Source organism: Leptodactylus fuscus, chromosome 3, assembly GCF_031893055.1.
Source record: "Leptodactylus fuscus isolate aLepFus1 chromosome 3, aLepFus1.hap2, whole genome shotgun sequence".
NCBI classification, from domain to species: domain Eukaryota; kingdom Metazoa; phylum Chordata; class Amphibia; order Anura; family Leptodactylidae; genus Leptodactylus; species Leptodactylus fuscus.
The window spans coordinates 199667117-199694207 of record NC_134267.1 but is presented as its reverse complement, the minus strand read 5'-3'; the positions used below and the strand labels follow the sequence as shown (position 1 = coordinate 199694207).

At 42.8% G+C, this 27091-nt stretch overlaps 1 protein-coding gene across 2 annotated transcripts in view; it reads right to left on the bottom strand.

Annotated features, from left to right (window-relative positions):
* EPHB1 (EPH receptor B1) overlaps positions 1-19384 on the bottom strand; it is a 289639-nt gene extending 270255 nt beyond the window's left edge. For both annotated transcript variants that reach the window (XR_012715343.1, XM_075269057.1), the window contains exon 1: positions 18875-19384. Coding sequence is in view for 1 of the 2 variants with exons in the window: in XM_075269057.1 (XP_075125158.1) it covers positions 18875-18932 (58 nt within the window). In the remaining variant the exon portion in view is untranslated. The remainder of the gene's footprint in view (positions 1-18874) is intronic.
* Positions 19385-27091: the final 7707 nt, after the last annotated feature.

Here is a 27091-nt window from a genome sequence, read left to right as displayed (position 1 = left end):
GTACATCACATGACCATGGACTGTACATCACATGACCATGGACTCTACATCACATGACTATGGACTGTACATCACATGACTATGGACTGATTTTCATCCACTGGGAGTAAGCAGAATGGCAGATAACAGCTGTAAGGGGTTTACTGCAACTTTATATCAATGGTCTATCCTTTGCATAAGTCATGAGATTGGTGGGGCCCTGACCCCTGATATCCCCATAGTCAGGTAATTGAAGGGGTTGTGGCCTGTTCTGCAGTTCACAAGAATGGGAATGAGCTGTAATACGAGGCGCAGTCACTAAGCTATGTACACTGATGTGCCTAATATACCTGTAAAGAGAGCGGAAATTGTCACCCAAGCTTCATGGCTGCTTCAATCATGGTTGGTGTTGGGTGTCAGCCCTCCAATATGATATTGCTAGACTATTATAACAGTAATTAAAGATATTTTAAAGAATTTTCAATGTCTATATCTATATTTTTAACTAAAACTAATAATAGACTGACACTTGCTAATTCATTTACACCACAAACAGGATTACAATAGAAGTTAACACCTCTACAGATAACCCCCATAGTGACACATCATTGTATCAACTATGGACAATATATAATGTCACAGATGACCTACTCCCCTCCCTTTATGTCTATAAAACTATCCCATAGATCTCAATGAGCTGGCGCAGAGTATTGCTGCCTAGGCCATGAGATGGGGGTTAAAAGCACAGAAGAGAAACTCAGACAAGATGGCAGCAAGTCTGAAAATAAAATAAAAAGATCTATAGTCAGAAAATACCATTTAGAAAAGTAATATATCTGGTTCAAAAAAAATATAAAAAAGGTGATATATATGGTATGACTGATACATGATGTGCATCAGTGATGTCTGTCCAGATCCAGGATGTTATGCATTATAGGGATTCAATGTAATTGCATGTATAGGATTTATATATTCATTAAAGTTCTGCAATAATACGGAATATTTCTGTAGACCTCACTGAAATCCTGAACGGACATACAAAATTTATGGTGTAATCGATACCCGCAAGCAGTCAGTCCTAGTGGAGCGAAGCCTCTTTGTGTAGAACATTTCAGATCAGAGGAGGACAAATGTCACCGTACTACTGGGTGAAAAGTGAGAAAGCCACTGATGAAAGGGAGAAGTGTAGCGCATGTGACAGTACTAATTAGTGCGCCGAGCCCAGCGCCCACAGGGGGCCTCGCATTATTACAGCCCTATACAAAGGAAGGCAGCCAGACAATGGCCTATAGCAGAGAAGGGGTCAGTGGTACCAGCTCGGCTCAGGATGAACGTCTGCCGACTATGTCATGTTATTGGAAGGTGAGGGATGTTAAGAAAACACGACAACATTTCAACACACCCAGAACCAAATCCATTTTCCTGGCACGTTCCGGAGATGGACAATTAACGGAGTTCAAAGGGCCTATGTCTGTCAGATAGTTCTGCCAGGGAAAAGCGCCCCAGCTGCATCCAGATAACGCCAGGAAGAAGCGGAGGAAAAGAAAAACAAGACGGGTTTCCTGCCCAAGATTACAGAACATGGCCTTCTCCAGGAATCTCCATGCAGCAGAGCCGAATTTGTCATCTGACTTATTACGCCTTGTAATTTTTTAATCTCGATGACCCATCCAGTTGACATGACTCAGTAGCTTTACCTGCAGTCCAATGCAAAACCATAGATAACATCCCGTAAAATTCCAATGGGTTTTGCCAAATGACAAACTTGGCTCTGCTACCTCTATACATCTGAGGCCAGCTGGCCCCTCTTTTAAGTAGAATATAAGAGGAGCGATTTATTACATTACCATAGCAATTCCGCAGTTATGCCAGCAGAGATAGGAAATTATTGCAAGGGTTTCTGGGTAATTGTACGCGTATCACTAGAAATCCCTAGGATTATTTACCTGACTCTGAGAAAGGCGGTGACCACATCTCAAGTGCTATGCCAAACCACAAGAATACCACAACAACGTCTTGTAATACTATACCAATTCACCAGTAGCCTTCCGGCCTCTCCTGGGTATATATACCACAAATATGCTTCAATATAATTCATTGCACCAGCAGAAATTCTCTACTCGTGTCTATGTATAGTAAGAAAATGGTTTCCATACACCACAGAAATCGTAGAAAGAAAGCCGAATACAAAGCAATACTGTAACCGGGTCTAACAATTCTGCGTAAAATGCCCGCAAAGGGGAAAACTGGACTCGGAGGCCCGGCCACATGGCGGGGCAACTCAAGTAGCTTAAAGGTCCCGGGACTAAACTGCAACCTGACAATTATAGTATCAGAGCCCACTTATGTGGGTAGGGACCCAGTCTGTACCCACTATACACCCTGTGTCATGTCTTATCTATCTTATCTTATCTTCACACGGAGTCAGCGAACAAAATACCGAACGCAGATATGAAGCAGGTCTTATTGTGTAAGAAACCGGGCCCATCGGACGATCCTCTGGTGCTCTGGTGGGCCAGGCCAAAACTGAATGAGTCGCTAAGAGAACGATAGAGCGAGGTTAAAGGGGTTTTCCGGCAGGTCCCTGCTAATTTGTACATCTTGTTCCAGTCTCGACATACAGGAAACACTCAGTCAGTCAGTCACTGGCCAAAGGGTTGCTATCAGGAAGAGAAAGGAGAGAGACCCTATAAGTGTCACAGCAGCAGCAGTGGAGAACTGCTACAGCTTGGAGTTTTTTTGGGGGGGTTAACCCTTTTTATTCCTGTTCAAAATGTGTTACCCTCCCAGACAACCACTGTAATGTCTACAACACCTGCAACATATGCACTTTATTACACAAGACATAATATAGAGCCCACTCAGCACCCCCTTCCAAGGGAAAAAAACGCAGTGAAAATGCATTGCCGCTGTTCCCAGAAAGTCCATTATATCTATAGTGAAACCATCGGCATTTCCGTAGCTATAACTGACATGTTGAGATTTCCAAAAACGCCACGGCTTTGAAAATTGCAGCATTTCCACTGCGTTTTTGCCGCGACTTTACACTCTGGACTTACTCTGGATGACCTGTCTGGTCCTGTGTTACACAGACAACCATCAATTCTATTTTCAGACAGGATGGCGTTGACATCTAGTCTGTGTTTCTCCTCTGCTCTGTGAACAGTCCATAGGCAGCAATAGTCTGCAGCTGACTCATTAAGGGTAAGTTTACACAGAGTTTTTTGGGCAGGATTTTGAGGCCGTAATCACCTCAAAACCCTGACCAAAAAGACGGCTCCCATTGAAATCAGAAGCTCAGGAGCTTTTTTTCCAGGAACCGGATGAAACGGGGTGCTCATTCTTCAGGCTGAGTCGCCTCGTGATTTGGCCTGCAGAAACTCCCTCCTCCGGACTAGGCCCATTCATTGGGCCTAATCCGGAGCAGAGCGCATGGCTGGATGCCGGTGCAGTGCACTGGCTTTCAGTCGCGGCGACCCAGCTTTTGGATCGGAACCTGAGGCGGAGGCCACCTCAGGTTTCCAAAAAAACTGTGTGAACTTACCCTTAAGGATCCATTCACATGGAGTAAAAACACGCTCATTTTGGCACAATACACGTGTAAAAATAAGACTCCCATTGACTTCAATTACATTTTTTAGATGTGTAAAAAAAACGCGGCAAAAAGCGTGTTGCGTTTTCTGGCGCGATTTTACACGTGTAAAAATGTCATTGAAGTCAATGGGAGTCTTATTTTTACATGTGTATTCTTTACACGTGTATTGTGCCAAAATGAGCGTGCGTTTACTCCATGTGAATGGACCCTTAGGCTTATGGGAGAGTTTTCAAGGCATGCTATGTGCAGGAAGAGGATTAGATGAGGTGTGACAACATCTATTCTCAGTATTGAACATAAACATGGGTCAGTGGTGTTATCTATAAAGGTGTTATCTAAGATAATCCTCTCAATGCTGTAAATGCGGTGACTGCTGCAAAAGAATTGGCAAATGTCACTCTATTATTACACTTTGTGAACAGAGAAAACTGCAGGATATAGTACTTTTAAAACCTATATATTGTGACATGAACATTATATATATATATATATATATATATATATATATATATATGTAATATTCTTAAAAAAAATATGTGTAACATAAAAGCTTGGTATAAAAAATTGGTCATTTTCTGGTGGCACATTCCCATACTGGTCATTTTCTGGTGACGCATTCCCATACTGGTAATTTTCTGGTGACACATTCCCGTACTGGTCATTTCCTGGTGGCACATTGCCTTGAAACTGAACCTATATAAGCAGGTAAGTGCAATGGCAGTAATATGACAGCCATGACAAATGCAGGAGACGTGCACGCCCATGTACTTGACTCATGAAATCACCACAGTTCCTTAAAACTTCCATCAATCCAAGCACAATATTTGAACAGAAACAAAACCTCGGCCTAATACTGTGACACGGTAATTGTACCGGCACTTGTATAATTCAATAGTTAGACAAGCGAGTACAAAATACCCTTTGTATTAATATCAAAGTCCAGTATTCGCACACAGCATTCCCCACTATCCAGCCATCCATTCTGTAATTCAGAGAACTTTTCTTATTTCCTGCGCGGCAGAAGCCTGCGGGACCGTCACACACCTACAAACCGCGAATCGGCCTCAAGATAAACACACTTTGTTTGAACAGTTCACAGGAAATCTTTAAAACTATCTGACCTGGATGTCTACATTGTGCCGGGCTGAAATGCTTACTTGACATTTCTTTTTTTTTTTTTCTGCTTAGCAAAATCACTCAGAAATCTTAGCCAAATATTTCTTAAGCCCGCCGAGGCATCGCGCTATTTAAACATAACCTGTCACCAGTCCCTTCCTATGCTTTCTAAGGCCTCTGAAGTCCCCAATCTTGGACTCTAACCGGTGCAGAAAATAGTAATTTTAAAGATTGATGCTGCTTCAGCGAAAAATTGGCTGCTGCAGGATTTCTCAGAATACGGTTTCTTAGATTCACACAGGAATAATTGCCTCTTCCCAAACAAGGCTCTGACTGCACCAGAAAACTGCGGTGACAGGGCTTAAAGGGGCATTTCATCTAAATTTATCTTCAGACGTGACTTATAGATAATAGGGGGTGCTGAGTCGGAATTCTATAATGCAGGGACGGATGGACATCACTGGAAATACAATGTGGAAATTTGTAAAGACTAGCATTTCTTCTGCCAGTTGTAATAAAGACTTGCACAAGTCACGCCTGTATTATTACGAGGCTCCAGTGTCCTATACATCAGGAACAGGCATAGATTTTATGGATAGGTCATGTCCGTTTATGGGGCAGGTAGAAGCATCCACCCCACTCCATCCATTTTTGCAAAAAGTGGTAAGCAAGGCACAGAGTGAATATTGCATTGACATCATCCTCTCCATGTGATTTCAGAAGATTCATGGACTTCTCTTCTTCCAACTTTACATAGTAAGAGATACTAAGAAGTTTCCTCACATCTTGGTCCAAAGGTCAATGCCAATATGGCCTTCAGGTTAAGTCCTACATAATCTGGGACAGACTGGTCACTAGGGATGATCTTTCTGATAAAATTAGATGAAGCTCAGGGGTCACATGGTGGCTCAGTGGTTAGCACTGCGGCCTTGCAGCGCTGGAGTCCTGGGTTTGAATCCTTCCAGGATTATCTGAAAGGAGTTTGTATGTTCTCCATGTGTTTGTGTGGATTTCCTCCTGTTCTACAAAGACATACTGATCGGATGAAAAGAAAGTACATTGTGATCCCTATATGGAGCTCACAATCTACATTAAAAAAAAATAAAAATTAAATTATATCAAACTCTATAGGATGTTCAGCACAATGCTGGATTGGGGCTTTTTGCACAGAGCATGTACAGAATGTCTATATACGGTATCTTTATATTACAGTTGATAGGGAAAACTATCTTCGTATTATAGCATTCAATAAGGCTATGGTCACACAAGTGATCCCATTCCTCATTCCGATTAAAATATGCAAGTCGGACTTTTCTCTCAGCCGATTTCAGGCAGAAACAGGGTAGAAACCCGGTGAGCCCCAATATAGTCCATGTCTTCGGCAGGTAATCACTTTTTAAGCGGATAGGGTTTAGTTTTTTTTCAGGTGCCCAAGAAGACCCAAAGAACGGAACCCAGAATGCTAGTGTGAACCTAACACAAGTCATAAAAATTTCAAGCAGAAAGCACACCATGTTACAGTGTGGCCCCACAGACCTTGTAATGTTCCCATTACTTCTTCGTACAACCCAATATGAAGCTCATGATATTCCTCATCTGTGTCTGCACTATTTTTAGCTTCATACACACGACTGAGTCTTCAGGCCACATTAGTTCATATTTTTTATGCAGAATGTATATTGGTGACACTCGGATGCCATTAATGGGGGGTTCGATTCCACTCCAATGTCATGGAGCAGGATAGGGTCTACTCTATAATTTTCGGAACGGAGCATCAGCCCCCATCAGCCTATTGTGTGCACGAGTTACAACTTTTTCTTACAATAGGTCGGAGCAACTTTTTACTGGACATATTGTCCAAACTATTTGATCTTGCACTTCTACAGTAGCTATCTTTCTTTTTTTTTCTTTTTTTTAATTAAAGGCTGTAATCATTGTTTTTTTTTTTTTTTTTTTGGAACAATCACTGCCAAAAATTCTGTATAATAAAGTGTTTTTGGGCTTCTCAATTTGGATTTATTTCCCAAACCAGGATCCGGAAGTATATTTATGGAAATAGGGACAGGTGCTCCCTATGTCTCCCATTGCCCCATAGCTGGTCTAGATCCACTGATGCAAGAAAGACAAGGTAACATTTTAGAGCACAAAGAAAATAAAAGATTCAATGTCATGGCTGTTTGCTTTCCTTTTATTTCAGGCAACATTCATCTTTATTTTCTGGTAATCTTCAAATCCGCTCCTAGCCACAGGGGCCCATAAAACAAGCATGACATCTCTGACAGCAAATGTTTAATGAGCATAAACTTGATTCTAGTCCAAATGTGCTAAGAAGCCTTTAAAGGATTTCCTCTTTGCCCTTCCTCCTCCTCATCATGATGAAATATAGAACGTTCCACTAACATGGAATTAACCCTTGTAATACCACCAGTGAATTCTATTGGCAGCCATTGCCATTAGTGGCGTATGTAGGCCTTGATGAGAAGGTCTCATGGGGAACATCAGATGATTCCAGGTACATTTGTCTTTTATTAATGATACTCATGGACTCGCTCTAAAAATCGTCACCAGAGCTAGCTGACTCCAGGCCAAGACATCTGTGAACATGGAGGAAACTGCTGCGATCCTCTTTTCAGGCAAAGATTAATATTTCTGCGAATATTCAGTAAAACATTTATTCCATGAGTTGTTCTGTTCTCCAAGTCCTTTTATTCCGTGTTATTACACACGGTAAGTCAAACTCCAAAAAAGCTCACGTAGTGGGCCACAGCAAAAAACGCACTGCGGGAAAAACCGCGATGGCAATGCATTGTGTTTTTTCCCGCAGTGCTTTTCAGATAAAGTCATCCATGTTGATAGGAGTCCCTCCACTTCAGACCATACAAGAACCAAGCATGACTGTTCACAAGGGATGAGGATTTATAGCTATCCGATGAGTATGGTCAGGATTAGGGACTGATTCCACCTGTATTCTTATGACCATGGCTTCCATTATATATAGCACTGTAGGACAAATGAGTCCGTGACTGTTCCCGAATGTGTCTTATTTCCATATATTTCCCTTTTAATAAAATGAGAACATGGAGTGACTCTTCATAGTTTTATGCTTTGATACAGCTGATATGAGACAGGTGTATATCACTGTTATGGGTATGGACCATTCAGATGGGTATTACATTGCCAGTTTTGACTTGCAAATATGAGAAGCATCAAAGCTAAAAATCTACTTGTAATTGTTTTTGCTTGATGTAACCCCGTGCTTATGTCATGTTTCTTGCCAGATAATATGGCGATATCTTAATATACAGGATGAACCCACGAAGACGGATCCAATCCTTACTACAGGCAGGTATCTTATAGACGCAGCACTCATCGCTCACACAGCTGCATTGTGACTCCATAACAGATGCCACCTGTATGTGGTACTGTGTGCGCCATTCATGTGCTGCCGTATGAAAAAGAATTATGCCATGCTTCAATGGATACTAAATGAATGCCGATTTTCCCCCATAGAAGTAAATCCAGACAAGTACAATTTTTCTCTCCTAAACTATCGCCATGGATGACTGCTTTTGAAGCTGAAAATCCGTCAGAACTTGTACAGTAGGCATGTGGACTACTATGCAGAAATATACAGATAAAATACAGTGCTATAGGGAGCTGCACAGCAGTACAGAGCACCGATTGATACATGTGTGTGCAGGATGTCATATACATGTGTGTGCAGGATGTCATATACATGTGTGTGCAGGATGTCATATACATGTGTGTGCAGGATGTCATACATTAGATTAATAGGTGTACTAAGAATTTCCAGTTGACAATATCAGGGGAAAAGAGAATCGGGCTGTTGGATTTTTATACACCTGATCATTTGGTTTGCAGGGAAAATAAGTTTGTCTAGTAGAGACTAAAGGTCCCATTAGACAGGGAGATTTTACAGGCAATCACAAGGAATGAACACTTGGACAAGTATTATTTGCCTATCTAATAAGCCGAAAATCGACAGATTTTGGCAGGGCATACAATCATCGTCCGTTGGCAGTACATCGTCCTCTCTTAGGGTAAGTTTACATGTGGTTTATGGGACCGGATTTTTACACGAAGGCCACCTCAGAATCCAGTCCAAAAAACGGCTAGCTGCGACTGGTTGCCGATGCAGTGCACGTGGCATTCCGCTCCGGATTAGGCCCAAGTGAGGGTAAGTTCGCAAGGGGTATTTTGGACGGATTTTGACACGGAATCTGCCTCAGAGTCCGGCTCCAAAAAACACCTCCCAATGACTTCAATGGGAGCCGTTCACTTCTTTTTTCCGCTTGCGTTCTTTTTGTCACTCGCACAAAAAAGAAGCGAACTGCCCTTTCTTGCCACAGATTCCGCGGCAGGATCAGCCGTATTGTCCACAGTACGACCCTTCTTTCCCTACTAGGCTCTTTCATTTGGGCCTAATCTGGAGCAGAATGCTGCGACTGGATGCCAGTGTACTGCAACGACATCCAGTCGCGGCTAGCCGTTTTTTGGACCGGATTCTGAGGCAGCCTCTACGTCAAAATCCGGTCCAAAAAACCCGTGTGACCTTACCCTAATAAGGGCTCTGCTGCCAACAGACAATGAAGGTATTTGCTGGGGAAAAATCTTTAGGTCTTATACCATCTTAACGCTACTCTCCGCATTCAAAATACAGGCACACTCAGCAAAGCTGAGCATGCACCTACATGTGAAATTCACCTATAAGCTATGGGAAGGAAAGAGTGGAGGGCAAGTACCAGGCCGTGCAGTGACCAAGCAGCACCATTTTAACGTGAACCTGTAAGAACTCTTTAGGATACAAAGCCGCGCACAGGTCACTATGGACAGTTTAGTGTCCCAGATTGCCATATAGTAATTCCGTGTGTGCCCACAATTAAAAAAAATAAATTAAAAAATTGGTATTATATTTGGTATTAACAGCAAGTGCACAGTATTCTAGTGAATCCAGAATAGTACACCTCAGGTTTCCTGCGCATGCGCTCAAGGTTTAGCACATGCGCATGTGTGCTTCAGTAAACAAGTGTGCGGACTCCGCGAGCACCACAATGAGACTCATCTCTAGGTACATATAAATACTCTTTTTCACTGTGGTCACAGACAGGCTTAGCATACAGCCATTTGGGACACTAATCTATTACTATAAGGACCTGTGGGTGGTTTAGTATCCAATCCTATAAATTGTTCTGGAGTACCCCTCATCCGGTATATCGTATTTATGGCCGCCTAGATCTTCACTCCTACGTGTTCATGTTCAGCTTTCAAGCTCCCAGTCTCAACCTTCATTGGTTTCAGAAATAGAGAACATATACTAATTCCTCATCCTATGGGATCCACCTACATGAAAGTACAACAAAAGGCCATATTAACCAAACCCACGGGAAAATGCTCTTGGCTTCAGTATAATCTCATAAACAAATCCTATGCATTCATTTTCTATTTGTGCCTATGGAGCAGGATGGAAATACTGTAATGACAAGTCAATGCAATTTAGAAACAAAAAAAGAAAGAAAGAGATTATTATTTTGTGACCCGGTACCTAGTCGCTTTGTGTGAGAGGTCCTAAGTACGTTTCCTTTTATAAATAGGCATCTTTATCTCAGCTTTAGAAGGTGCAAGCCTCTAAGATCCCCACTGCTCGACGCAAGCTTGCTGTCGGAGTCTTAACAAACGCAACATATGCTTTAAGAGCAGCGAGTGCATGTAATGAAAGAAACCCTGAGGAGTAGAAGAGTGAAGGATAGAGAGGAGGAGGAGGAGGATCGGGAGAGAGAAACTTATAGGGAGGAGAGGAAACATGCACAAGGGAACCAAAAGTTGGAGAATAATAGAAAAAGACTCGGTAAACTTAATACAAAACAAAGCACTTAAAACTATCAATGACAGCCATATGCGTCAGAGAGCTGTGGGGTGACTGATATATACATGCATATATATATACATATACATATACATCAGCCGAGTATGCATGTACTCTCTATGGGGAGAGGTGCTGCCCCCGTATATGTTAGGGCACGTTCACATCTGAATCATTAGGCTAAGGCCCCATGCAGCGAATCAATGAAAACAATCATTGCAAAAAAGACTGCAGAGATTTTTCTGCAGTGTCTTGCAGTGACTTTTTCGTCCACATTTCAGATGAACTCTGCACCTAATACACGCCAGTGTAGATGTGAATGTAGCCTTAGATGGTTGCCCTATCTAGATTAACAGACACATGTAACCCTTCCAATAAACAATGAACTATATTGAGCTGCAGTACCAGATACAACCTGCAAACAAGAGTGGTGCTGTTTCTGGAAGAAAGCAGCCATGTTTTAATAACCTCCGACAATCCTTTTCAGTAAAAAAAAAAAAAAACTGATTTGGTATTGGACAGTCCTACATGTCTTAAAACTGCTGCAAACTGAGCAGGAACAAGAGTTCCAACCATCAGGGAAATAAGAAGCCACAGTGTAGCCAGAGGGGAGCCATGAGACATGAGCCATAAGAGGGCCTCTCACCACTTCCACCAACTACAACTATTTGCATCCAGTGAAATGGAACTGACCTGCAGTACTAGGTAGGGACTATGCATGAGAGAGTGGCGCTGTTTCTAAATATAAAAAAAGATAAACCCTTAAATGCAGCTGTTCAGTTTCCTATTTGAATTTACAACTTTACCTTTCCTTTAACAATTAAGTTAAATCAAAACATTTCTCTATCTGAGCCTACTAGTCAGTAAATATAATGCCAAACTACAGTGCAGACTGACACACATGCTGAAGCTAAAGTAGGAGAAAGAACTTGCAACATAGATAAATACTGTATATAGATATACAGATTAATTGGTAGAGATTTAGTTGGTACATAAACATGAGAGATGGGTCATTAGATAGGTAGGTAGGTAGGTAGATAGATAGTAGACAAACAGATAGATAGATACTGCAGATAGATAAATAGATAGATAGATAGATAGATAGATAGATAGATAGATAGATAGATAGATAGATAGATAGATAGATAGGAAGATGGATGGATGGATGGATGGATGGATGGATGGATAGATAGATAGATAGATAGATAGATAGATAGATAGATAGATAGATAGATAGATAGATAGATAGATAGATAGTAGGCAGACAAACAGATAGATACTGTAGATATGAGATAGATACTGCAGATAGATAGATAGATAGATAGATAGATAGATAGATAGATAGATAGATAGATAGATAGATAGGAAGATGGATGGATGGATGGATGGATGGATGGATGGATGGATAGATAGATAGATAGATAGATAGATAGATAGATAGATAGATAGATAGATAGATAGATAGTAGGCAGACAAACAGATAGATACTGTAGATATGAGATAGATACTGCAGATAGATAGATAGATAGATAGATAGATAGATAGATAGATAGATAGATAGATAGATAGATACTGCAGATAGATAGGAGATAGATAGATAGATAGATAGATAGATAGATCGATAGATAGATAGATATGAGATAGATAAATAGATACTGCAGATAGATAGATAGATAGATAGATAGATAGATGGATGGATGGATGGATGGATGGATGGATGGATGGATGGATGGATGGATAGATAGATAGATAGATAGATAGATAGATAGTAGACAGACAAACAGATAGATACTGTAGATATGAGATAGATAGATAGATAGATAGATAGATAGATACTGTAGATATGAGATAGATAGATAGATAGATAGATAGATAGATAGATAGATAGATACTGCAGATAGATAGGAGATAGATAGATATGAGATAGATAGATAGATAGATACTGCAGATAGATAGATAGATAGATAGATAGATAGATAGATAGATGGATGGATGGATGGATGGATGGATGGATGGATGGATGGATGGATAGATAGATAGATAGATAGATATGAGATAGATAGATAGATAGATAGATATGAGATAGATAGATAGATAGATAGATAGATAGATAGATAGATAGATAGATCTCTTAGCACAGCAGTTGACCACAGAGAAGAGATATATCCAGCTAGAGATAATGTAAAGAATAATTGCCGATTTCCAGAACATGAAATAGTCTCCATTTTCTTAGCATGATAATTTTGCGCTCAGCAGATGGGTAAGTGAAGTAATATAAAGTCCAGATGTCCAAATCAATAAAGATCCCGGTTAGTTGCGTGGCCAGTGCACATGGCAGCGGGGACCAAGTCTCTCTTATCTAATTTCATAAAATATCCGTCTCAGTGCCTAAATAAAACACTAGGGCTCGATACATTGATGTGTCTCAGCTCATTGTTACACAGTCTACTGCTTTGCACATCTAATGCATTACTTACATTACCCACTAAATGTTCTGCATATAAAGCCTAAAAATGAAGGAGCGGCTACAAATAGCCCCCATATCCCACCGTGCTGCCCACCTGTCACAGTCACAGGGGTCCACTTATCCATTATGGAAGGATCTATATGGCAGGGCCCTGACATTGGAGACCTGGAGAAAATAATGACTTTGTAGGGTTCAGGAACTAAAATGGATTTTGTTGACCCTGCAACGCTACTGGTTTGTTAGAGAATCAACATGGCCAACCCTATGATGTGAGGGTCCTGTCAAACAACTCCACATCTCAGCATCTCGATTTAATAGAAAATGGGGGTCTTGGGCAACAAAGTATTTCCTGCATGTTCACTATTATTAGACATTTTCTCATGTTATAGAATGCTATATATGTAATATAATACCACCATATGGTTTTTAACTATATTACTACTGTATATAGTACCCTTATAACACTACCCTATATTGCACTTACAACAATAATGCCACTTAATACCCAAATAAAACTACTACAGGGCACCCAAGTAATATTGCATATAATACACATAATACAGATATAGTCTAATGCAGTGGATCAGAATGGTTTTCTAACACACGGGCCAATTCTCCTTCAGCCCCAACGAAATGGAAGCCCTGGGCAACTGCCCAGTTTGTCAGCCCCTAAAACAAACCCTGCTCTTGGAGCCCTGTGGATGTGACAAGGTGGTGGACTTGGTTCCTTGCACCCGGTGGCCTACAATGTCCCCTATCTACACCAGTGGTCAATATAACCTGGCGGAATAATACAGGGATGGTCCAAACTATTTCATTTTACAATAGATACATATTTTATTAGTTTTCCAAACAAGAAATTGAACATTCTACATGAAATCACTTAAAGATACTTGATGTTATCTCCGCTGCTCTCGCAGCACTTGTAAGGAAGGTTCTCCTAATGTCTTTCCAACCACAGAAAGTGAGGATCCTGGCACCCGTACCATCTCAAGGATCATTTACAGTACAGAAAGGGAGTTGCCAAGAAACGCTTCTTTCTATATGGCCATGGAAGATCATATGTATCTTGTGAGATATATATTACAAATCTGAGGAAATAGATATAAAATATAGATAAAGTTATATTCTACAAAGTGCAAAGGGCATTGATTTGAGTCTCAACCCTGGCAAACCGATCCTACCCTGTCTCTCTCACACAGATGGCAGCGGGGTAGGATAGCATATGTCAGAGGGACGAATATGAGTCTACTAAATAGGGATAATGATGAGATCGATATACCATCAGGGGCCCAACAGATATTTATTTCTAGAGTTTTGACTCAATTTATCTAATGGGGACACTTTAAACCTTCCATATTTATCACTAAATGTACATCACGTACATTGCCTTAAATCAGCAGCCAAAAGGTTAATTTCATCGGATTGATCGACACATAATAATGACATTTTAGGGGAAGAGAAGGATTTTTATGCTTAAACGGGCTCTATATGTATACTCTAGTCTCCTGGTATGAGGCAGCACAATGTTCTTTGGGCATAGTATATATGAGGTTGTAATGTGGCACAGTGTATTGTTATGTTACATTGGGTCCTCAGTGGTTCTGCTGCTGCGTCATAGTGGATATCATGTGATTGGTTTCTTGTGGACAAGGTAAACAAGGAGCAGAGGTGGAACAAAGGGGTATTATTTAGGCTCAGTTCACACTTTATTCAAGTTTTTTCACCATAGGAGTAGAAAAAAACAACAAAAAACAAGATGCCAATGGGGCATGGCAAACTTATGAGGATGAGGTCTATCATTTTGACAGGAAGAATAGCATTGTATATTACATTATTCTTCCCTCTAATATGGCACGGTACCAAGTGGAGTTGTCTAGGAATTATATCACTCGGGGGTAGGTGTTAAACAAAAAAAAGTTATACTTATCCCCGATGCTCCGTTGTGCAGTTGTGGTCCTGTTTCGCTCCCATGCTGGGACTTGTTGGTCTGGAAGTGTTGAGGCTGACAGGACCGCTAAGGCTAGGTTCACATCTACATTGGAGACTACGCCGCAGATTCTGCCTAAAATCAGCAGAGAGAGAAGTCCTACAAGGAGAACCTTTCTCTCCACTGGTTTCAATATAAAACTGGCAGAAACCCAACAGACATCCAGTGGACCCCATTATAATCTATAGGATCTGCGGGTAGCCACTTTTTAAGTGGACAGGCTCTCTGTCTTTCAGCTCCCCATGTGGACCCAAACAACGGAGAGCTGAATGCTAGTGTGAACCTAACCTAAGGCCAATCCGTGGCCTCAGCGATCGCTGGTAATGACTGGTGACGTCACCTCTCTGCTTCCAGACCAGTGAGGGAAATGGGACCAGGACTTTACAATGGACTGCCAGAGATAGGTATGTTTTACACCCATGCTGGCTGCTCATAAGTTTGCTATAATTCCTAGACAACCCTTTTAAGTATTTAGAAAAGTTTTTGATTTTTGGAACCCAGCAAACCCCAGCAAAACCAGGTAGTACAAATCCCAAGTGCTATATCTAAGCTGGAGAAGAATTGCATTACCTCTTTAATAATAACAGAGGAATGGACCCCCCCTATTATTCCCATATCTGAAACAACCGGGTAAATAGGTCTGGGGGGTTAAAGAGGTGCTTAGACAAACATAAGTATATGAGTCAAGTGCGTAGCCTTCTGATTATACTGCGTCGGGCCTTGTTACGAGCCGCCGGCCCCTGCCCAGCCCTTCCACTCAGCTGGCATTGAGCAGTTTGGAATACGCTATGAGCCCAGAGTGTATTCAGCAGCTAGATAGATGGCTCCATCATTTATCACATCCACTCTCCGCTCCCTCTCACTCTGTGTCTCTGAGCCTCCCCGCTCTGTGCAATCTGTCCGTGCATTCTGCTGGGAGATTCAGCTCTTCCGTTGTACGAGCCTCGCTCCGGTATTTAGAGACAGTTCTGTGCCTGCGCAGCTGTTCTGATTTGGATGGAGGCACAGAAAGCAGAGAAACCAGGAGCAGGCGGCGACAACATGGATGGACCAGGGTCATTATCTGATCTACTGCACCCACCGTATGTCTGTATGGTATTTATAACCTAGGAATCATTTACTGGCCAAGCTGGGGTGACCATCTCAACTCATGGTAGATACTGGGTGGGATATGGCCATATATATTAATACTTTACCTGTCATGGGGTAACCATCTGAACTCACGGTAGATACTGGGTGGGATATAGCGAGATATATTAATACATTGCCTTTCGTAGTGAGACCAAATACTGAACAACACGTATACAATGTACTTTGGCTATGACTGGTCATCCATATTTGTCTACTATTCTAACTATTCTTCTATCTAGTAACAAAAAATAAAGATATTGGAGATTGCAGAAGTTCTCCCAGGAATATTGGTATGTGGTCCCACCAGAGTACCGGAGGATCCTCCAGAGGGCCCAGTCTCTAGCAATAATGGTGCAGCAGAAGACACCCAAATATGAAGGCTACTATGGTCTGTATCCAAGGTGAATAAATTTATCTAGTGATTGAAAGTCCAACACTGGGTCCCACTGTCTCCTTACACCACTGCAGGCCCTAAAAGGCACCTTAAAGCATCAATTTAATAGGACCGTGATGCTCCATCAGCTTCAAGCCACAGAAATCTGAAGAGGATCATCACATAACAAGAGCATTGCAACCCTAGTGCTCATATCCTCTACCTACCCATCTTATGTCCCAATGAACTTTAAAGGTACACCTACCCTTTAAGGCCAATTTAGCAGTAAACAAGAGCAAACTTATTCACCAGGTTGCATGGATTTGCAAATCTTTTTTATATAGGCTCCAACTCCGTGGCTCTGGGTATCGATTTTGCTCTATAGACAACAAAATCAGGAGTAAGGATTTGCTTATCAGATGAAAGATCTGTTGGATCCCATAAGTCTATATAATAAATATATCCTATGCTCATGAAGTTTCTGGTTGTATCCGACTTGCCCCTTGCCTCCAGTAATTTTATAATGGTAATGTTGTCGTGTTACCCCCAAGTTGTCAGCTAGGGCCCATCCCCATAGGTTTAGCCTTTGCATGTTTATGGGTCAGGTATAATTAATAACCTGCCAGCACACTCCAGCTGGTAAGGAAGGCGCGGATCAGCGCTGTATTACCCAGGGGCATGGAAGCACTGGCTGCTGGTTTTCATAATCATAATATAAGTATAAACCCTTGAGGGCATGTCATCTATAAAGTACATACATATATAATATATAGATGAAAACTAGAACCGAATGGGGAAGCAATTCAGTGCGTGCATTAAATCCCAGATCTGTGCGGATCTGTTCACATTCATTATTGTTGCATGTTTATTGTGTCTCCATGTATTGTGGAGCAATGCCTAGCTCCAGGCTCTGCTTATGGTAATGTGTGCAATGTGACATGGTGCGGGGCGAAATTCTCTCCTCACATATAAAATATACATGTTCCCACCGATGCTATGAACATGTAGGGGAGCAGGGCTCGGATTCAGCCAAACTCCTAGACCATCCACTACAGTAGCAGGTGCTTATGGTAGAAAAAGACGGGCAAAGAGATGTGAAGAGCTGATAGCGGGTCAAATGAGGTGAAAATCCAAGGCGACAAATAGTGGGGGGGCGAAAAAATTGTGTAAATGTATGGAAAAGAGGAGGGAAGGTAGCAGACGGAAAGTGAGAAGGTCGAAAGGGGAGGAAGCGGTAGACTGCTAGACAGGGTAATGGACAGGGATAGTCTCGTAGAAAAGGCGACATTCAGTGACGGGGAGGGATGAAATGAAATGATGAAAGGGTTAAATCTGAGAGGAGCATAATCTCCACAAAGAGGGTACCAGCTGAGGCGGGTGGCATGGCATAGAGACTAACTCTAGGATAGCGGCAGGTACACTGTGTCATACTAGACACACAGAGTAGTAACAGTCCGCACCATCCTCCACCTCCCGGTGTGTCCTGCCATCTCGCCATCATCCTATGCTGCTTTTAAACAAAATCAGCACCGCAATGCAGCTCCGTTCTTTTGGCAAGGCAAAGTGGATAGGGAGAAAACGGACCCATGCTTGGGCGAGGAGGGGGGTACCAGTCCTCAATAGAAAGTGAGAATCTATACCCATCTGTAGGACACACCACAAAACGTATGGGTCAATACGGTCTCCACCAGCCAGAAAGAACACATTGATTTAGCCGTGACAGAAGGGGCCATCCATCTTCTTGCACGCTGACATAAATGGCACATTTGCACCTTATTTTTGCACCCCATCTATTTAACGAAGCGACGGCGTATAATGGAAGCAGAGCTGCGGACCACCTCGGAGAGTTCCCACCATCTCCTGATTATATTCTGTTATATGCAGCTGTGAAACAGAACATTTATTTTTATTAAAGAAAGCAGCCGGTGTCTGGAGCTCTCCATCTGTTCCACGCGAGCATCGATCAGGAAACTAATAATAATCCCGTAATTAGCGCTTAACACTGTGATTAGTAATCTGCATTGTCTCCACCGCACGAAAAACTTAAGTACCTTGTTGCTTCTCTATAACAGGTGCTTCCCACTGAGATCCATGTAGGTACCTCCACGGCTCGCCATGTATTGCACGACAACATTAACTTTGTATCTGTGACAACACTTAGCATCCTGCCGAGCATCCTCCCTGGGCTGAAGAGCTTGCACTCTACACCTGCAGCCTTACCTTCCCCTAACACCTTCCAAACTGGTAACACACATACAAAACATAAGGCCAATGTAGCGCAAACACAGACCCCCCCAAAATCTGACACCACTTAACCCTTTCCACAAATCAGCCATTCTTACCTTCCACAGCTTGAACTTGCCAAACCAGAGATAACAGCAGCATCCAGTTTAGTTCCATGGTGGGATGTAAAGAGGTTACTTTATGCCCAAAATAATAAACATAAATGTTACTAACTAAAGAAACATAGTAACAGTGACAAACTGCAGCCCAAAATCTTCAGGGTGCCCCCTCACAGCAATATTAAATCCTGATTTGGCATAGAATTGTCCACTTGTCTTGCAGAGGAGCATCATTTTAAGTCCCAGGTTGGAGATGCATTTTGCTGCACTGTATGGAGAGATGTGTGTGCATGCATGACAGCCAGTGTATCATCAGGGTGCACCAGGCAGTGGATGTGTGCATGGATGTGAGTGCATGTGTGTGTGCATGTTGGTGTGGGGTGTGGGGGATTGTAATGAGGCTATCCCAGGTTCACATTGCAAGCAGTAGTAAAGTGTTCACTGAAGGAGCACAGGCACTGAGACTGAAAGGGGGGGGGAGTCATCACCCCCCCACTCACACAACTCCCATCTTCCAAATCCCCCCTCCTTTTTCATCCTGTCTGAATTCTACACACCCCTCACACCTCCCAGCCAATCAAAGAGCACAAGGAACATGCACCCCCCCCTTCTCCAATCAATAGGAGCCCCTCCTTTCTCTGCTATTGTTGAAAGAAAATTACTTACATTGACCTGTAGAGAGAAATGCAGGGACTGGGCTTGTCTGTGCGATACTGCCATCTAGTGGTACAAAGAGGTTTCTGCAACATAACTTGAAGCAAAGAGTTGGATTCCCAGAAAGAACAGGGCAAATCTATATGTCTGGATGTTGGGTGAGAGAGAAGCAGCCTTATTGTATTTAGCTCAGAAAACACTCACCTATATCTTCTATAGGGAATGGTAGGAATTATCATTGTCCGCAGGTAATAAAAATCCTCCCCCCTTTACTTATAATTTGTGATACATTTTTCTTTACTTTAGATAAAAACTTGAAATTATAACATTGTTCATTTGAGTTTTCAGAAATGTTCTGTATTTTTAGGTAGATGTTATAATGAAGTGGTAAAGTAGGTTCTCCTTGGCGTGGATCCAGTAGGTGGCGCTGCCAAGACCCCCCAATACTCACCATGTCCTTAGGCCCAGTTCATATCTGCACATGGGTTTCCGTTTGGGGAGACTACTTGGAGACCCCGCAAATGGAGACCTAATCCGTATAAGAAGCGGTTACCATAGGAAATCCTCAGACCCCATAGACTATAATGGGGTCCGTGTGGTTTCTGCACAAAAAAATGAAGAGAGAAAAGAACTGCTTGCAGGACTTTCTGCTCCGCATATTTCATGTGAATGCAGATGTGAACCGGGCCTTAGTATTAGACACAGTGTCCACGCCATGCCAGACGGGGTACAGTTAGGATTGCATTTAGGAGACGTGTACTTAGTTACTGTGGGTTGAACCATGCTGCAACAACAAAAGCCAAGGCAGGAGATACGCTAGCCGTGATGGACTCTGCCCACTTGTCCATACAACTAACACACCTGGAGGGTGCAGCGCCACCTACTGGGTCCATGTTACACCAGAAGAACCTCAGGTTCTCGAAACCAGAAAAAGGTTCTCTAAACTCAATCCTTGTATCTCAGCCTGTTTTCTGCTCAGCCCCTAGTTTACAGATTTTGGCTTGGTTTCCTGATTAACCCTTTATTAATTTGGCGCTATCTGTCAGCACCTGGCTTCTACCTTGGCCTTGATCACAGTAATTCCTCTACTTTCATTTTGGCTATTCCTGTTCCCAGCTATTATATTACTCACTGTGTGTTTTTAGGTTTCTAGTTTGGTCCATAGCCATGGAGATGCAATATGGGTCCGACAAGCCAAATCTATCTTGCCATGTGATGGGCTCTGGTGAATACCTTGGAGTAAACGTAGACTCTGCTGAGTGGTGTTGGGTTATAGGTAGCTTATTTTTTTTACGGCCTGTAAGTTTGAATCAGTTACCTGCGGTATATTAGCGAATTTCCTAAATAGCAATTATATAACTTATTATGAAATTGCTTAAGTAGCAATTCCTTACAGTTATGATGTTACGAGGAATCCGGTCATGAGCCAGACCAGCGTTCCTTGGGTCAGTGCAGGATAGAAGCCTTCTGCTGCTTGTGGACCTTACTTGCAGGTTGCTAGTTACGACCTTACCACAGACAATTGGGGTGTTATGTCTCTCCCTCAGGTGCAGAACCCCTTGATGTATGAGAAGTACTCGGCCTGGTACAGGTTGTGGGCAAGAAACTGTGGATACTGAACAAAGGGAGGTAGAGCCCAAGGTGAGGGCTCCAACTCTATACCTTGTGCTGCATTATTAATAGCCCCATGCTGTATAATATCATGTTATTAGTATTATAATTGACTAACGGGGCAGGTTCATGGCTACAGATTCACAAGGAGAAAGTTGCATTATAACTTAGAACTAAATACTATAAAAAAGGAATTTACATAACACCAAATATCACCAGTTTTATAATTTATTAATTCATAAAACCCAACATAGTGCCCAACAGAGATATAGATAAAGAAACAGACACAAAAGCAATATAAGGAAATACCTCACAAACATAATTATTTCATTATTAGTTATTAGCAGATTTTTATATTTGGTGTTATGGAAGTAAATGTTTTATCCTAGATATTTACTTAAATAGGTAACTAATAACAAATGGCAGTGATTTTAGGTCTAAAAGCCACAAGGCAACCTATGACCTTGTATTGTCCAGGTCTCAGTCTGCTTGTGTCACTGTCTCAGTGCAGGGGTCACTCAGTGGACCTTTCCCTGGGGCTTTCCATGTTGCTCTTCCTTCGTGATACTCCAGTGACCAGTACTCACTCCCTCAGTCTCCAAAAACAGGCCCTGTTTCCCCCAGCATCAGACTTGCTGACCTCTCTGGCTGCATGACCTTCATCCATCTCTCTTTTGTGCAATGAACACTTCCGAAATTTAATATATTAATACAGTAACCTTGCTTATCGCTGATAAGTCAGTGGGCATCTTGGTACCCTGTACATATGTTACATAGTCCACATACTTGGTGGGCAACCACACAAAATTGAGTGCTGTGTGTGTATCACCTGAGAAAGGTCTTCTGCTTCCAGCCAAGCCTTTTTTCTCCAAATCATATGGAAGATGTTGTCCTTCTCTCTAATGGCTCTGGCACTGGCTCGGTTGGAACTAGAGGCGTAATTTAATGTTATGGGGCTCCAATGAAAAATCTGTATTGGGGCTCCAGCCTACCTTGTGCCTTTTAGAATAGTGGTATATTTTGTGTCAGAAGTAAATATTGGGGCCCTCTCAGACATAGCGTTCAAAGGACTGAATGAGGGACAACATCTGCCTCCTGCCTCTCCCACTTCCACTTCAGTTCCGCCATTCCCATCCACATTGCTTTGTACTCTCACACAGCCTTTAGTGTGCCCTACATGGTATCAGGTCCCTTATGGTCCCCACGAAGTATGATATCCCCCTCACTGTGGCCCCCACTGTAGAAGTTCCCCCTTATTATGGATTCTCTGTATAATATCCCCTACAGTGTAATTTCCCCTTAATATTGCTCCATTGTATAATATCCTACTTGATATGGCACCCACAATATATTTCTCTCTATAATATGGCCCCAAACTGTACAATGCCCTCCATAGTTCGCTCTGTATAATACCCCCTTAATATCTCTCTTAATAGAAACATAGAAGTCTGCCCTTATATTATTATCATGTGTTTATCCCAGGCATGCTTACATTCACTTACTGTAGATTTCTCAACTACGTCTGCTGGAAGTTTGTTCAAAGCCTCAACTACTCTTTTAGTGAAATGATATTTTATGACATTACTTCTGATCTTCCCTCCAACTAATCTCAGATTGCGCCTCCTTATTTTTGTGTTTTTTTTTTTATTAAAGATACTTCCCTCCTGAACTTAATTTAGTCATGTCCCTCCTTTCCATTATTTTTCAAGGCTATTCAGATTAACCCTCTTTTGGTTTGTTTTAAGCTTCAGATCCATAATCCTATTACATTAATGTCCACATTAATATAGTCTCTACATTATGATGTCCTTATGTATGTTTCCAGACATACATACGACCCTGGCAAAACTATTCACCCTCATCCTCAATACCGAAGTAAAAGGACCAATGATTCAGATATTAAATCTGATGTTCAGGAAATGCGCTCTCCTCAAAGGTTGAAAAAATACAGTTTTATTGAATTTAAAACTCGCATAACGCGTTTCGGGCGTCTGACCACGCCCTTCCTCAGGTGCAACAGTTTCTGTACCGCTGGGCTGATTGCTCATCCTCATAACCGGACACTTCCCCCAAGACTGGAACAAAGACCTCATAACCCCCATCTATAAGAATGGAGACCAATACGACCCCAACAACTACAGAGGTATCTGCGTCAGCAACACGCTAGGGAAACTGTTCAACAGCATCATCAATAACAGAATCCTCACACAACACAGGGTCCTCAGCAAGAGCCAAGCAGGGTGCATGCCAAACCACCGCACCACAGACCATATCTACACCCTGCACAACATCATCAAGACCCACGTCCACAACTCCAGAAGAAGCAAGATATTCCCCTGCTTCGTAGACTTTAAGAAGTAAAGTGATTCAGTATGGCACCCGGGTCTGCTCCTGAAACTCCTAGAGAGTGGAATAGGAGGAAGAACGTATGACGTCATCAAGAGCTTCTACACCGGAAACCAATGCAGTGTGAAGGTGAACGGGAAAAGGACCGCATACTTCCAACAGGCCTGAGGGGTCAGACAGGGCTGTAGCCTGAGCCCAATGCTCTTCAACATCTACATCAATAACTGGCTACAGCCCTGGAGGCCTCACCAACCCCAGGCCTCACCCTGAATGACCGAGAGGTGAAGTTTCTGCTATACGCCGATGACCTCCTACTTCTATTCCCCACCGAGAAAGACCTCCAAGAAAGCCTGTCAGTGCTGGAAAAATTCAGCACCACATGGGCTCTACCCATCAACCACAAGAAGACCAAAGTCATGGTATTTCAGAACAAGGGCCACAGCAAAGCCTCCACCCCACAATTCACACTGAATGGCTCCACACTGGAGAAAACCAACAGCTAAACCTACCTGGGGCTGGAGCTTAGCCAAACAGGAAGCTTCAAAGCAGCAATAGAAACTATGAAAGTAAAAGCCTGCAGAACCTTCTACGCCATCAGAAGACAACTGTACCACCTCAAACCACCGGTGAGGGTCTGGCTGAAGATATTTGATGCAGTCTTCGCTCCGATCCTTCTCTATGGCAGTGAGGTTTGGGGCCCAGCCACCTACCCTGACCAGTCAAAGTGGGATTCCAGCCCAACAGAGACCTTCCACCTCGAGTACCTCCTCCATGTCCATTGCAGCACCTCCAACATGGGATGCAGAGCTAGGCAGGCTCCCCCTACGGCTCACCATGCAGAAGAGGGCGCTATCATTCTGGACACACGTACAGGGCAGCAGCCCCGGCTCTTACCACCACCAAGCCTGGATAACCACAGAGCCCTGAGCAAACCCGACACCCCCCAACCAAACATCAGCCAGAAAGATTTCACCTCAGTCAAAAATCTATCGCATCATCAAGAAATTCAAGGAGAGAGGTTCCATTGTTGGCAAAAAGACTCCACGGCGCCCAAGAAAGACCAGCAAGCGCCAGGACCGTCTCTTAAAAGTGTTTCATCTGCGTGATCGGGCTACCAGCAGTGCAGAGCTTGCTCAGGAATGGCAGCAGGCAGGTGTGAGTGCATCTGCACGCACTGTGAGGTGGAGACTCTTGGAGCAAGGCCTGGTCTCAAGGAGGGCAGCGAAGAAGCCACTTCTCTCCAGAAAAAACATCAGGGACAGACTGATATTCTGCAAAAGGTACAAGGAGTGGACTGCTGAGGACTGGGGTAAAGTCATTTTCTCTGATGAATCCCCTTTTCGATTGTTTGGGACATCTGGAAAACAGCTTATTCGGAGAAGACGAGGTGAGCGCTACCACCAGTCTTGTCTCATGCCAACTGTAAAGCATCCTGAAACCATTCATGTGTGGGGTTTCTTCTCAGCCAAAGGAATCATCTCTCTCACAGTCTTGCCTAAAAACACAGCCATGAATAAAGAATGGTACCAGAATGTCCTCCAAGATCAACTTCTCCCAACCGTCCAAGAGCAGTTTGGTGATCAACAATGCCTTTTCCAGCATGATGGAGCACCTTGCCATAAAGCAAAGGTGATAACTAAATGGCTCAGGGAACAAAACATAGAGATTTTGGGTCTATGGCCTGGAAACTCCCCAGATCTTAATCCCATTGAGAACTTGTGGTCAATCATCAAGAGACGGGTGGACAAACAAAAACCTACAAATTCTAACAAAATGCAAGCATTGATTGTGCATGAATGGACTGCTATCAGTCAGGATTTGGTCCAGAAGTTGATTGAGAGCATGCCAGGGAGAATTGCAGAGGTCCTGAAGAAGAAGGGTCAACACTGCAAATATTGACTTGCTGCATTAACTCATTCTAACTGTCAATATAAGCTTTTGTTACTCATAATATGATTGCAATTCTATTTCTGTATGTGATAAAAAAACATCTGACAAACACACATAAAAACCAGAGGCCAGCAGATCATGTGAAAATAGAAGATTTGTGTCATTTTCAAAACTTTTGGCCATGACTGTAGACGTACTTCCTGCTACACTGCACCAAATACTCAGCTGTGAGGGCCATCTACTTCCAAAGACTCTCTGCCCACATCCCAGACTTCACATCTGCAGACGAGAAGAGGAAACTCTACATCCTACTGGGAGAAGAGGAGTCCACTGTGGAGATCGCTGCCCAATACGTGTCCAGCTGTCACCAACTAAGAGGAAGATCAGAACAATAAATAAAACTTATAGTTACCATGTAGCGTATACTGGGTCCAAATACACCAGCAGGTGTTACTGACCGCTCTACCGTTGAAATATGTTCACATTGAGCAGAAAAAAATGTCCCGGCTGCACGGAATCCTCCCGGACTGCTACTCGGGATGAGGAAGATAATTGCAAAAAGAAAAAAGTTCCAGCATGCCGTATATATAATAAAATTTAACTTTTACTGAAACATGATTAAAAACCTATAACAATAGGTATGGATCCATGTAAAAAAAACACAATATGCAAGGCTTACGCGTTTCGGGTGTTCACAATAAACGATCCCTTAGTCATAGCATAGAACTTTTTTCTTTTTGCAATTATGTAGCGTATACCCCCAGTTCTCTTCTATCTCTGGTGCTATCTGCTTCAGTGATGTCACTACATTGTCCTTACTCACTTCCTATCCACCTATAGCACAGACAGGGGCCACATGGTGAAGCAGAGAGGGAACTGCTCCCATCTTCACCTCCTCCAGGAGCAAATGAGCTGAAGCTGGAACATACCTTCTGCTTTCTAGGACTGCACCTGTTATCCAGTACTGCCCTGATGAATCTGGGACAGTTGGGAGGTTTGCTCAGGGTCCAGGACCTATCAATGGCTGCTACTGTTCCACCCTCTATAGCTGCATGTGTGGGTAGGACCCACCAGTCTTCCATTTACAAGTATTACTGCAGCTGCAGGGGGGCTTGCTCTGAATATCACCCTGCATGTTCTGGAAAACTGTTTGCATTGGCCCTTAAGTACCCTCAGGCCTTTTTTTTTTAGCACCATTATTCTGGGGTTTCGTTGCTGCACCTCCTCATGGGGGATGACCTCTTAGTGCCGTGGCAATTTCCCAGCTATCTTTGTGTCCAATTACATATTTGATGAAAGAATTTGTTCAAATAATAATATCTGGGAGCTCCTGGTATCTTCTGCATTTGTTTAATGGGTTCAGCTTCCTGCTATGTAACTTCCTCACTAAACCCTCTCACCTCACTCCCCCCTCCCTGTCTCTCCCCCTTCTTTTCTGATTTTGTCAGCACGTGCAATAGTCCCAGCGCTGCTCTGTGCTCTGCAGCGACGATCCACCTTTATGCGCAGGCATGGGAGCTGCACAGTAGAGGTGGATTATCGGCAGCAGAGCACAGATCAACTCTGGGACTATAGCGAGCACTGGCAGTCAAAAAAAGAGGGAGGAGCTGTCACGCAGGAAGTAGCCTAGAAGAAAGATAGGTAAGTATGATGGAAGTGTATGGAGAGAAAGTAGTAGTGACGTTCTGTTTCCGAAAATGGGGAAACAGATCGTCA